General features: G+C 37.6%; 1 protein-coding gene across 8 annotated transcripts in view; it reads right to left on the minus strand.

Moving 5' to 3' along the window:
- ERO1B (endoplasmic reticulum oxidoreductase 1 beta) overlaps window positions 1-12,943 on the minus strand; it is a 72,163-nt gene that overhangs the window by 19,031 nt on the left and 40,189 nt on the right. For all 8 annotated transcript variants that reach the window (XM_059882497.1, XM_024986641.2, XM_024986644.2 and 5 more), the window contains 3 exon segments: window positions 7,591-7,664; window positions 2,201-2,321; window positions 2,017-2,063 (listed from right to left, as the gene is read on the minus strand). In XM_059882497.1, coding sequence (XP_059738480.1) covers window positions 2,017-2,063; window positions 2,201-2,321; window positions 7,591-7,664 — 242 coding nt within the window.

The following is a 12,943-nucleotide window of genomic DNA, read 5'->3' on the forward strand; positions in this document are numbered from 1 at the left end:
CATTCTCTCCCTTACCCAGTCTTTTGTCTCCCTCTTCTACACTTGTTTTCTCTTTTCTACTCCTCTTTCCTCCCTCTTTTTCTCTGAGCACTTTCCTTCCTCTCCTCATCTCTCCTACAGTTTCAAGTCTTAGTTTATCATAATATGGAAGCGAAGTGTTTCTTAGGATTTGATGCTTTTATTAAATGAACAACTGTACTTTCTGCTTTACAAGTGATCATATGGTCTTCCTTGGTGGCTCAGTGGTAAAAAATCTGCCTGCCAGCGCAGGAGACATGGGTTTGACCCCTGATCTGGGAAGATTCCACATACCATGGAGCAACTAAGCCTGTGCGCCACAACTGCTGAGCCTGTGCTCTAAAGGCCGGGAGCCAAAGCTACTAAGCCCTCAAAACACAACTAATGAAGCCTGAGCACTCTGGAGCCTGTGCTCTGCAACAAGAGAAACCCAAGCACCACAGCTAGAGAGTAGCCCCTCCTTGCTGCAACTACAGAAAAGCCTGCACAGCAATGAAAACCCTGCACAGCAATGAAAACAATGCACAGACAAAAATAAAATAATTAATTTTTTTTTTAAAGAGTAAGTTATCATAGAAAAGGTCTGGAAGGATACCTTCCAAACTGTACTATGGAAGAGAAAAAGTATGGAGGCAGGTAGGAATGGGGGGTAGGGGGGGAGTGTCCTCTTTATTTTTGTATTGTTTAAATTTTCATAAAATCTTATATAATAAAACATTTAAGTTGAAAATAGAAAAGCTATGAGGTAAAAGTAGTAAAAAGAGAGAAAAAGGGTAGGAAGCCATCCACATCGTCTTCATACTCCAATTACCTTGTCAGGCAGTTTCAGAATGAATCTGGGAAGACTATATGCCACACTGTTACAGAGCACACATCTGAGAGCAGTCCATTCATTCCACCTTCCCAAATCTCTCTGGTTTTGAGAAATGCCTAAAAAGATGAATCTAGACCAGGAAATTCAAGTTCCTAAATCAATCCTGGTCTAAAGAAAGCATTAGGATGTCAATCACAGGGCTTCTCCCAGGGTTTGGGTCCTTGTTGAGAACAGATTGAAGATATGCCTAATAATTTTATACTGAATAACCTCCAACTGTGTACAATAATGCTGTCACATAGAACTATAATACCAGCCATGTATGTGATTCAAATTTTTTTCTAATAAACATGTAATGTTTTCTCATATCCACACTTTGAAAAGTATGGTATACATGCATTACAGTACATCAACAATTTGCTTTGTGATGCAAGAGTTAAAGTGGTTCTACCAAAACAATAAGATTCTGTTTAAGGGCAAAAATATTTTATACTGCTTTAGTTTTTTAATTTAAATGAACTAAAATTACATAAAATGGGAACTTTATGTGTTTCTTTCACACAAGCCACATTTTCTGTGCTCAACAGCTTGATGTGGCAAGTAGCAACCTAACTTTCTGGTATTTCTCTGCATCCTTCTGACTCAGAGTGTTGTGCACAGATCAGCACTTGGGCATCACCTGGGAGCCTCACCCAAGACCTACAGAATCAGAACCTGGTATTTAACAAGGCTCCCAGGTGATCTGTATGCACACTGAAGTCTGAAAAGCACAGGAGGAGCCACTGGTTCTCAAACTTGGCTGCATACTAGAATCATCTAGAAAGCTTTAAAATCACCAATACCTAGATCCTAATTCCAAAGATTCTGACAACTGGTATGAGATAAGGCCTGGACATCCAGATTTTCGGGAGTTCCCCAGAACCTCTAATATATATGGATTACTCATATTTCTAATTTATTTTATATAAAGCTCCTAGTTTAGGACCTGGCACATATCAAGCAGTCAATAAAGGACAGTAATTATAAAAACATGTGGAAATCTTGATACAACTAAGAACTAAGCTTATTCTTTTAATCATTCAAATTAGCAAATATACAAAATAGCTGAAAAATTTCTCAATACATAGTTACAAAAGTATCTTGTAAATAATATCCAAAAGCATGAAAATGTATGAGACACCCACCTCGGCTGGGTGCCAGAGGATTTAAAGGACGATAAACAGATCGAGGCCTGAGAAAGAAAAGTACAAAATTCAGACGTAAATGGTTTGACATTTTGACGTAATTTTTTCCAAAGGAAACAAATATTCCCTTCCTTCCACCTTCCCGCTAGTCAATCCTCCTCCTTCCCCTACCCCCTCCAGTTACTTGAAACAGTTCTCTTCATAGATGCTGTTCCACACTCTCCACGCAGAGGACCCTTTATAGCCGGTGTAACGCTCGGGATTCAACAGCAGGTCTACATACTGAGCAGCTGGAGATCTCTCATCTGAAGAAGAAACAATTCATAAAACCATCTACATGTCACCATCTATGCAAAATTTACCATCACAAAGCAAACAGGGCTACACAAAAGTTAGAGAAATACTGCACTTTCAAGCCATCTCCAAGTTAAAAGGTAGAGCAGTTAGCATACTTGTGATTGTCCTTGACCCAGGATTTATAACAACTTGAACTTAAGAAAGGAAAAATAACTTCTCCCTTTCTTTTGGATGCTCAGTGCTCTTTTAAGTAAAATAACATCCCTTACCTTAATTAGAGGCATTAATTACTTCTCAAGTTTAAACCACCAAGACTGAAAAGACCTAACCAAATCATAATCTGTTTTAATATTTCATGTGTTTGCCCCCTCCATGTATATAGCTACCTAAACACATACTTGAGACATGTTAGTACATATTATATGAAAAAAGCTCTCTCTGTTACTCTCTGCTTGGACTTAGGAAGTAAATGGTACAATAACTTTGAGATTCAAAATTGATCATTCAGAGTTACACCATGTTCTAGTAAAAAAAAAGTTATAAATTTATTTTTACCAATGTTAATATATTATTTAACATATTAACTGGTTAACATATTGGTTAGTAGGCACAACTTCAAGAACTTATTAGCACATTTGAAATTAAATAATGACTTTCCATGTTGAAACCCAAATAAGTATTTCCTAGATCTCTACTATTTGGACAATATTTTGAGAGAGATCTCTGGGGGATACAAAAGATAAAAGGAAAAATCATCTTAATTACTGAGGTTCATATTTTGGGTTAGAAAAGGGAAGTACAGGTTTTCTTACCTACACAAAAATTATAATGACTATGCTTCACAAATCTAATAATACTCATAGGCTGAAGTGCTATGTATGTTGGCACAGATGTATTCTTTTATTTATATGCTTCCTACTTTTTGGTGTCATGGTATTAATCAATGATATTAATATATAGTCACCTGACTTGAAACAAGACCAAATATGGTCATTAAAATATAGTCCCTCTTAGTTTCATTACCTGTCAGTCAAAAATATTCACGGCCATTCAATGACCATAGATTAAGATTATCCACAATCCTAAAAGGAAAAAAGAGCATCCTGACACATGTCTTCTGAGAACTACCTGGTACTTTAGTGATGCAGGAAGAGTACAAAGCTAATTTCAACTTCCCATTAGTAAACAAGTGGTATCTCACAGATAATGGAAACATGATTTTAAAGAATACTGGCTCTATTTTTAGCACTAACATTATACAGATACTCCACTATGTAAATTAAGGCATAGAAACAGTTTATTTGTAAATGGAAGAACAGAAACTGTCTAAAGACATTTCTTAATCAAGACTTAAGACTAATTAATTTAAAATTTTTTAATTAAAAAATTAAAATTTAAATAAGTTAATGAATTTTATTTTTACAGTAAAATTTTTAAAGCTTTATAATGACTAATTTCTGTTTATTATTTTAAATTTCTTTGAGCCATTCTTAGTTCACTTTACAAAACTGAGTTATCTATATGAACTTAAATACTAAATTAATATCATAAATATATACTCATATACATAATGTCCATATGTATAAAGTACATCCATATGTATAAAGTACATGTGTGTACACACATAAGCCTACACTTAAATAGAGTCATCTATGAATGTGCAGATTGAATTAGTATCACCCTCTTCACCCAATTAAACCAACTAAACAGTAAAGAAAAAAATCCTTGGATTCAGATATTAAAGTATATGGATTTAAAGTATACTTCAAGGGAGTAGAAAGTCACATGAGCAAAATCAATTATACAGGTTTTAAAATTAAGTAAAACTTACATTCTTCACGTTCTTAATATGTATTCCTTTAATTCAACCAAAAATTGTCTTACAAAATGTAATATTTTTTCAAATCATGAAAAAGGTGGGTTTTGTTAACCTACAGAAAGTGTTAGCAAACTATGGCCCACGAGACAAGCCTGGTCTGCTATGTGTTTTGTAAAGAAAGTGTCATGGGAACTCAAGGCTTGTTCATTTGCCTGTGTGCTGCTTTCACTCTATTATGGCAGACTTGAGCAGTTACAACTGAGACCATGTCAACTATGGTCTATCTAATATATATAATAGTTGTGGCCTATCTAAAATATTTACTATCTGCCCATTTACAAAAGAAAAAGTTTGTCAACTCCTGACTTATGCTGACAAGAATTTCATGACATCCAGAATGAAGAACATATGAGGGAAAAAGCATACACAGGTTGAGGTCCCCTACAAAACACACCCATTCTTACTCCTGGGGTCACCTGTGACATGATGTTAACTAATTTGTTCCTAAACTATAATTTCTTTTCATTTGTACACCTGTATCGTTCATTCAGATAGTTCTCTTGGATCCCTAATAAATCCTCCCCTCAAAAAGTTTTCTCTTCTTCCTCCCTCTACAAACCTACTCCAAAGATATTCCTTCTGACTATTCTAACAATTACCTAAGGATTCAAAGAATTTCTATTGAGTCTAAATACCTAATTCTGTAAATTTGTCAACTTGAACTAATATTTCTTCTTCCTCCTCAAGTACCCCTTTTATCCGATTGAATTTTCCTTTCACTGCTCTAATTTAGTATTAGTGTTTTGAGGCCACATTGCATTCTCTAGCCCTCCTGACCCATGTATCTCTTAAAATGTAATGGTTGCACAGGCCAACTTAATATGCAGGCTTTTTGCTTATGGACACAGATCAGAAATATTAGGTTATAGACTCAGGACTAAGCCCACAATCTTCTATCTCTGAAGCTACCCCAAACTGCAATTTACTATTAAAACATAATTTCCTCAGTCAAGGAGAAACTATAGTTTATAAAGCACCCAAGTAATTTTGATACACAGCCAGATTTAGAAACTTCTATTTCAAGCAGTATTTTTAACGTATCAATGAACCTGTTGAAAGGGGAAAAATAAAAAAGTAAAAATCTATCACATTATTTATGAAACAACTAGCACTTCCCTGTGGCTCAAAAGGTAAGGAATCTGCCTGCAATGCAGGAGATCTGGGTTTGATCCCTGGGTTGGGAAGATCCTCTAGAGAAGGGAATGGCAATCCACTCCAGTATTCTTGCCTGGAGAATCCCATGGACAGAGGAGCCTGGTGAGCTACAGCGTGTGGGTTCACAAAGAGTCGGACGTGACTGAGCAACTAATACTACCACATGAACCAACTACTTCAATCAACAGATATTTATTGGGAATGAACCATGGCCAGGCAGTGTTCTAGGCACTAGGGACATAGTTATGAACAAAAAGACAAAGTCCTTGCCCTCAAGTAGCTCATAGTCTAGCTGAAGACAGACAATAAAGTTAAATAATGTCTCACACATAGTTCTTAGTGCTCTGAGAGCAGGCAGCGGTGCACAGAGACAGAGGGAAAGTGGTTGCTATTTTATGACAGCAGGTTCTCTAATGAGGTGACATTTGAGCAGAAACCTGAGGCAAAGGAAGCAGCAAGCCATGCATAAAAAACAATAACAAAAAAATAAATAAATAGAGAGGGGTAAGGAGAGCAGCCTACCTCAAACCACTAAATTATTTAAAAACCTATTATTTGATCTATAAGGATTGTCTTCCTTTCAAATAAGAACAAAGCCAAAAACAAATCAGCAGATAACAGGGTGTTTGGCTATATTCCAGTACACTGGGGTGAACATTCTTTAGATTTTTTGCTTTAATCTAATGATTTAGATTATTGAAATAACAATGACACCAAAGCTACTCTGATGGTATTTTTTTTAACTGTAGGTGAAAAAATCTTTGGGACACACATGAACATTACTACCCAGAAGAAGTAGTAATCCAACTAGTAGCATGGTTTCACATGTTTAAGACCTACACAAACTATAAAAACTACCAGTTATTTAAATTATGTAATCCTAAAATGATTTTATGTAGGTAGCCATGTGAGTGCTTACCCAGGAATAGTGACTTGCTTTGATGAAACCTTTGCCAATTCTAAATATCATAACAGGGATATTTTACGAATTTGCCTATCACTATATTCAAAAAAAGCTTTGTTCAGATTTCTTAACAATTTCCTTGCTGAAACCATATAAACCATGGTAATAACACTCCCTCTCCCAGTGTCTCCTCAATTTACCATAATATTGGAGAAGTGCCCTGTAAGTATCCCATTACAGACTGTATTAACAGCACAATTCTACATATGAATCTTTAAAAAATTTTTAGAAAGCAGACCACTTTAGATGCTTTAAAAATTCAGAAGAACTTCTGCTGCCTGTTAATTATGTTAATTATGTGTGTTAATTATGTGTGCTTGAACCTCAAATCCTTTTCCACCTCAAAAAATATAATGATACCAAGGTAAAAGGTAAAGAGAGGCTGAATGAATTGTCCTAAGCCTACGCAGCACAATTATTGGGAGTATTCTGAGACAAAAGATCTGGAGACACGTCAATTATCTTCTGCTGAAAGAAATGGTAGTTACTATTGAACCGTGGCCTGGCTTTATTCTATTCCAAACAGGGCTGTGGGGATCAAGTTAGAGTCCTTGGAATATTGGAAGGTGTCTTTATGTTAGTTTGTTGAGACCTCCAACTAATTTCATTGTGAACATTTCTATAATATGGTCACAGACCTATAACTAGGTGGCTTGAATTAGAGGTCCATAGGAGATGGGGGTGTCACAATGGAAAGAAGACGTGTGGCAATAAGATCTAGGATTGAATCCTGTCTCAGCCTCTTGCTACTCTGTGATCTTGGGCAAGCTTTTAGTCTTTTTGAGACTCAGTTTCCTCAGATATAAAATAATACACACCTCAACCCACTCTAGTACTTTTGCCTGGAAAATCCCACGGCAGAGGAGCCTGGTAGGCTGTAGTCCATGGGATCGCTAAGAGTCCGACACGACTGAGTGACTTCACTTTCACTTTTCACTTTCATGCATTGGAGAAGGAAATGGCAACCCACTCCAGTGTTCTTGCCTGGAGAATCCCCGGGACGGGGGAGCCTGGTGGGCTGCCGTCTGTGGGGTCGCACAGAGTCAGACACGACTGAAGCGACTTAGCAGCAGCATCAGTGTAGTTGTAAAGCTAAGAAATGATGAACTTCAGGCACTTAGTACAAGGCCTGGAACACCAGTTCTTAAATACTATTATGAATAATAAGATCCACATACAACATCCTGTGTATTAAAGCTGTAACTTTGACTGTATTTTTGCTGATTTAAGTATCTTAAAGGGTTAAAGTTAAAATAATGTAATTACAATAGTTTATTACCATCAAGTTCACAAAAGTGATCCTGTGAATCATCATATCTTGCCCAGTCAATGAAAGCTTCTTTGCTTTGATTACTAGGGGAAGGAGGAATAAAAGAGAAAAAGGATTAAATTTGGAGTTGAAAAGTTTGACACTGTATTCTAGTGTATTAAAAATAGATAATCTGAGATCAAATCTTCATTAATTAGATGGCATTACAAATTCAGTTAGTGGTCACATGAAACAATGATTAAAACAAGTGATATGAAAGAGATATTAATTTCCACGAGTGATTTTCATTTAACTACATTAAAACTACTTTAGGCCTAGTTCAATGATAATTACTTAGACCAGAAAACTAATTTACAAATACGTATAAGATGCAATTAAACACAAAACTCAAGCTGGTCTTTTCAGTTGACTTAGGCCTGGTGGGCTGCCGTCTATGGGGTCGCACAGAGTTGGACATGACTGAAGTGACTTAGCAGTAGCAGCAGAAACAAAGTAAATATGTATTATTTTTTCCTAAGTAGGAATTAAATTTACTTTCAAGATTCTTTTAATTTAAATTGCTTCTGTATTTATATTACACTCGAAAATACTAAAAAAAAAAAAAATGCATTTCTAGGATCTTCCATCCAACATCCCTTAGTAACATCAATGTCACTTTTATCACACTGTATTATTCATTTTGCACATAACCTCACATTTAACAAAATCTATGACAAGATTTCTGGCCAGGAGAACTGATAAAGGAACAACTACACTCAAACTAAACCCTGACCTATATTTCCTTTAACCTATACTCAGACCTTCTCTATCTTAAACACACAGCGGCAGTGTATATGAGAGAAGTATTATCACCCTTCTTTACTCACTACACAAAAAGAAAAAAACAAGGCAAAAAATTATGTACTAAGTATAAATCAGGTATTCCTAAACGTGGTACTGTCATAGCCAATAATTTATTTTGCATTTGAGAAGCTGCTGCATAGCATAACCACTGCATGAAGTATATAAGGCTGTCTGCACTACAACCACCTTACCAATAAAAATCTCCAATTTACCACAGAATTTTCTATGAGAATATATAATTAAAGTTAATAAAAAATTTATACCATAAGTGACTCAGTTGACATATATGATGCAATAAAACAAGAATGCCTAAGTTCTAGTTACAACTAAAATGATAACTATAGTCATGTTTAATCAGATAAGTCTTCTCCTGAAAATAGTAAGGAACAAAGCAATTTTGATATAAACACCTATTTTCTTATTAGCAATATGACTAACTTAGAGGAACGTTTAGTACATTTATTTGATGAGGTTTTCTAATTGTTTCATCTGCTGCTGCTGTTGCTGCTAAGTTGTGTCAGTCGTGTCCGACTCTGTGCGACCCCATAGACGGCAGCCCACCAGGCTCCCCCGTCCCTGGGATTCTCCAGGCAAGAACACTGGAGTGGGTTGCCATTTCCTTCTCCAATGCATGAAAGTGAAAAGTGAAAGTGAAGTCGCTCAGTCGTGTCCGACCCTCAGCGACCCTATGGACTGCAGCCTACCAGGCTCCTCCGTCCATGGGATTTTCCAGGCAAGAGTACTGGAGTGGGTTGCCATTGCCTTCTTTGATAGAAGGCTAATCTAATGCTAATAGAGCTGGCCCAGTTTGGTTTAAAAATGAGTTGGAAGGAAACTTAGAGATCATCTAGCCCAGCTTTTCTAAAAAGTCAGTTTGAAGATTGATGCCGCAGTACTTAGAGAAGAATTTCTTGGGCTTAACCTAGGGCTTCCTATCAAGATGCTGCTGTGAGTTAAAGTAGTCATCTTTAAAGTGGGAAATGGGCAGGAAGGGATGGGATGGAGGGATTACACAGGGGCATGAGAAAACTTTGGGGAGTGTATATATAATTATCTTGATTGTGCTGAGTTTTGTGAGTGTACACTTGTCAAAACATCACACTGTACATTTTGAATAGGTGTAGTGTATTGAATGTCAAGTACACTTCTATAAAGCACTACTGGTTGTCAGAGAAGTTGTGGGATGAGGAATTCCTGTACAGTACTACTAGCAGCAATGTATTTTGGTACAGTCATTTTGGAAAACCATTTGGCAGTTCTTAATTCCTGGTGGCTCAGTGGTTTAAAAAAAAAAGAAAAAAATCTGCCTGCCAATGCAGGCAGTGTGGGTTCAAAGATGCCTCTGTGGAAGGAAATGGCAACCTACTCCAGTATTCTTGCCTGGGAAATGCCATGGACAGAGGACCCTGACAGGCTGTAGTCCGTGGGGTCACAAAAGGATTGGACACAACTTGGTGACTAAACAATTCCCCCTGTAGGTATACTTCTCCACAGAAACGCATACAAACGTACCACCAAATAGCCACCTAAATGTTCTGTGAAATGGCCAAAACCCATTGGCCCATATATTATTCAACATAATGCTGCATAAAATAAGCCAGATACAAAAGAAGACACACTGTATTATCCCACTTATATAAGCTGGCAAAACTAATCTTTCTAATATAACTCAAAATCATGGTTAACTCTGCAAAGTGATAATGGTTAGGGAAGCACCTGAGGTGATCTCCTGGGTGCAAGTACCTTATTCTGGATGGTGGCTAATGGAGTTGGTTCACTCTGTAAAATTAAATTGACTTTTATACTTAGACTTGAATACTTTATTATATGTGTGTTAAACTTAAAAGTTAAAAAAATTAATAACTATGGCTCAACAACAGAAATTTATAAGTGAAATCAAAAGACAAGCCCTAACATCCCATATAACCAACAAAGAAATATTATCAGATTATATGAAGAGTGCCTACAAATTAATTTAGAAATGTACCCTTTCCCCAAAGGAGAGAATAGCAAAGAATATGAACAGGCCATTTACCTCAAAAATGTTATGATTACTTAAGGCCCAGTCCCTGGATCACGTCTCTATTTATATTTTCTCCTTGGTAATCTCACTCAGGTTTATGGTTTTTAAATATCACATATTCATTGAATGACTCCCACATTTTCTTTCCAGTCTGGACCTCTCCCCTGAAACTGAGACTTGTATATCTGCCTGTTTGACATCTCCATAGGCAGTTCAAACTTAACAAGTACAAGGTTGAACTAAAATTTCCCATCAAATCTGCTCCTCTTGTGGATGTCCCCAGTGTAGCAAGTGGCAGCTTCATTTTCTTAGTTCCAAATCTTGTACTTATTCACAGCTCCTGTCTGTTTTCATACACAATCCTTCATATTCAATCCTTCAGCAAAAACTATCAGCTCTACCTTCACGGATTGGAGAAGGAAATGGCAAGCCACTCCAGTGTTCTTGCCTAGAGAATCCCAGGGATGGGGGAGCCTGGTGGGCTGCCATCTCTGGGGTCGCACAGAGTCGGACACGACTGAAGCAACTTAGCAGCAGCAGCTGCCTTCAAAATCTATTCTGAATATGACCACTTCTCAATGTTTCCACTGCTATCAGTTCAGTTCAGTTGCTCAGTCGTGTCAGACTATTTGCACCCCATGGATTGCAGCATGCCAGGCTTCCTGTCTGTCACCAAATCCCAGAGCTTCTCAAACTCATGACCACAGAGTCAGTCATGCCATCCAACCGTCTCATCCTCTGTCGTCCCCTTCTCCTCCCACCTTCAATCTTTCCCAGCATCAGGGTCTTTTCCAAGGAGTCAGTTCTTCGCATTACGTGGCTAGAGTATTGGAGCTTCAGCTTCAGCATCAGTCCTTCCAATGAATATTAATGACTGATTTCCTTTAGGATGGACTGGTTGGAACTCTTTGCAGTCCAAGGGACTCAAGAGTCTTCTCCAACATCACAGTTTCAAAGCATCAATTCTTCGGTGCTCAGCTTTCTTTATAGTCCAACTCTCACATCCATACATTGACTATTGGAAAACCCATCACTTTGACTATACAGACTTTCATTGGCCTTTCTTAATGACTTTCGTAATGCCCCTACTTTTAAATATGCTGTCTAGGTTTGTCATAGCATTTCCTCCAAGGAGCAAGTGTCTTTTAATTTCATGGACTATCCATAGGCCAACTCTCACATCTATACACATCTACTGGAAAAACCATAGCTTTGACTAGATGGACCTTTGTTGGCAAAATAATGTCTCTGCTTTTTAATATGCTGCCTAGGTTGGTCATAACTTTCTTCCCAAGGAGCAAGCGTCTTTTAATTTCATGGCTGCTGTCACCATCTACAGTGATTTTGGAGCCAGGAAAAATAAAGTCTGTCACTGTTTCCACTGTCTCCCCATCTATTTGCCATGAAGTGATGGGACCGGATGCCATGATCTTTTCTGAATGTTGAGCTTTAAGCCAACTTTTTCATTTTCCTCTTTCACTTTCCTCAAGAGGCTCTTCTTTGCTTTCTGCCGTTAAGGGTGGTATCATCTGCTTATCTGAAGTTATTGATATTTCTCATGGCAATCAGATTCCAGGTGTGCTTCATCCAGCCTGGCATGATGTACTCTGCATATAAGTTAAATAAGCAGGGTGACAATATACAACCTTGACGTACTCCTTTCCCTACTTGAAATCACTCTACTGTTCCATGTCCAGTTCTAACTGTTGCTTCCTGACCTGCATACAGATTTCTCAGGAGGAAGGTAAGGTGGTCTGGTATTCCCATCTCTTTCAGAATTCTCCAGAGTTTGTTGTGATCCACACAGTCAAAGGCTTTGGTGTAGTCAATAAAGCATAAATATGTTCTGGAACTCTCTTGCTTTTTCGATGATCCAACGGATGTTGGCAGGTTGATCTCTGGTTCCTCTGCCTTTTCTAAACCCAGCTTGAACATAAGGAAGTTCTCAGTTCATGTATTGCTGAAGCTTCGCTTGGAGAATCTTGAGTATTACTTTGCTAGTGTGTGAGATGAATGCAATTTGTTGCAGTTTGAGCATTCTTTGGCATTGCCTTTCCTTTGGAATTAGAATGAAAACTGACCTTTTCCAGTCCTGTGGCCACTGTCGAGTCTTCCAAATTTGCTGGCATATTGAGTGCAGCACTTTCACAGCATCATCTTTTAGGATTTGAAACAGCTCAACTGGAATTCCATCACTTCCACTAGCTTTGTTCGTAATGATGCTTCCTGAGGCCCACTTGACTTCACATTTCAGGATGTCTGGCTCCAGGTGAGTGATCACACCACTGTGGTTATCTGGGTCGTGAAGATCTTTTTTGAATAGTTCTTCTGTGTATTCTTGCCACCTCTTCTTAATATCTTCTGCTTCTGTTAGGTCCATATCATTTCTGTCCTTTATTGTGCCCATCTTTGCATGAAATGTTCCCTTGGTATCACTAATTTTCTTGAAGAGATCTCTAGTCTTTCCCATTCTATTGTTTTCCTATATCTCTTTGC

The sequence above is a fragment of the Bos taurus genome, chromosome 28, assembly GCF_002263795.3.
Source record: "Bos taurus isolate L1 Dominette 01449 registration number 42190680 breed Hereford chromosome 28, ARS-UCD2.0, whole genome shotgun sequence".
NCBI lineage: Eukaryota > Metazoa > Chordata > Mammalia > Artiodactyla > Bovidae > Bos > Bos taurus.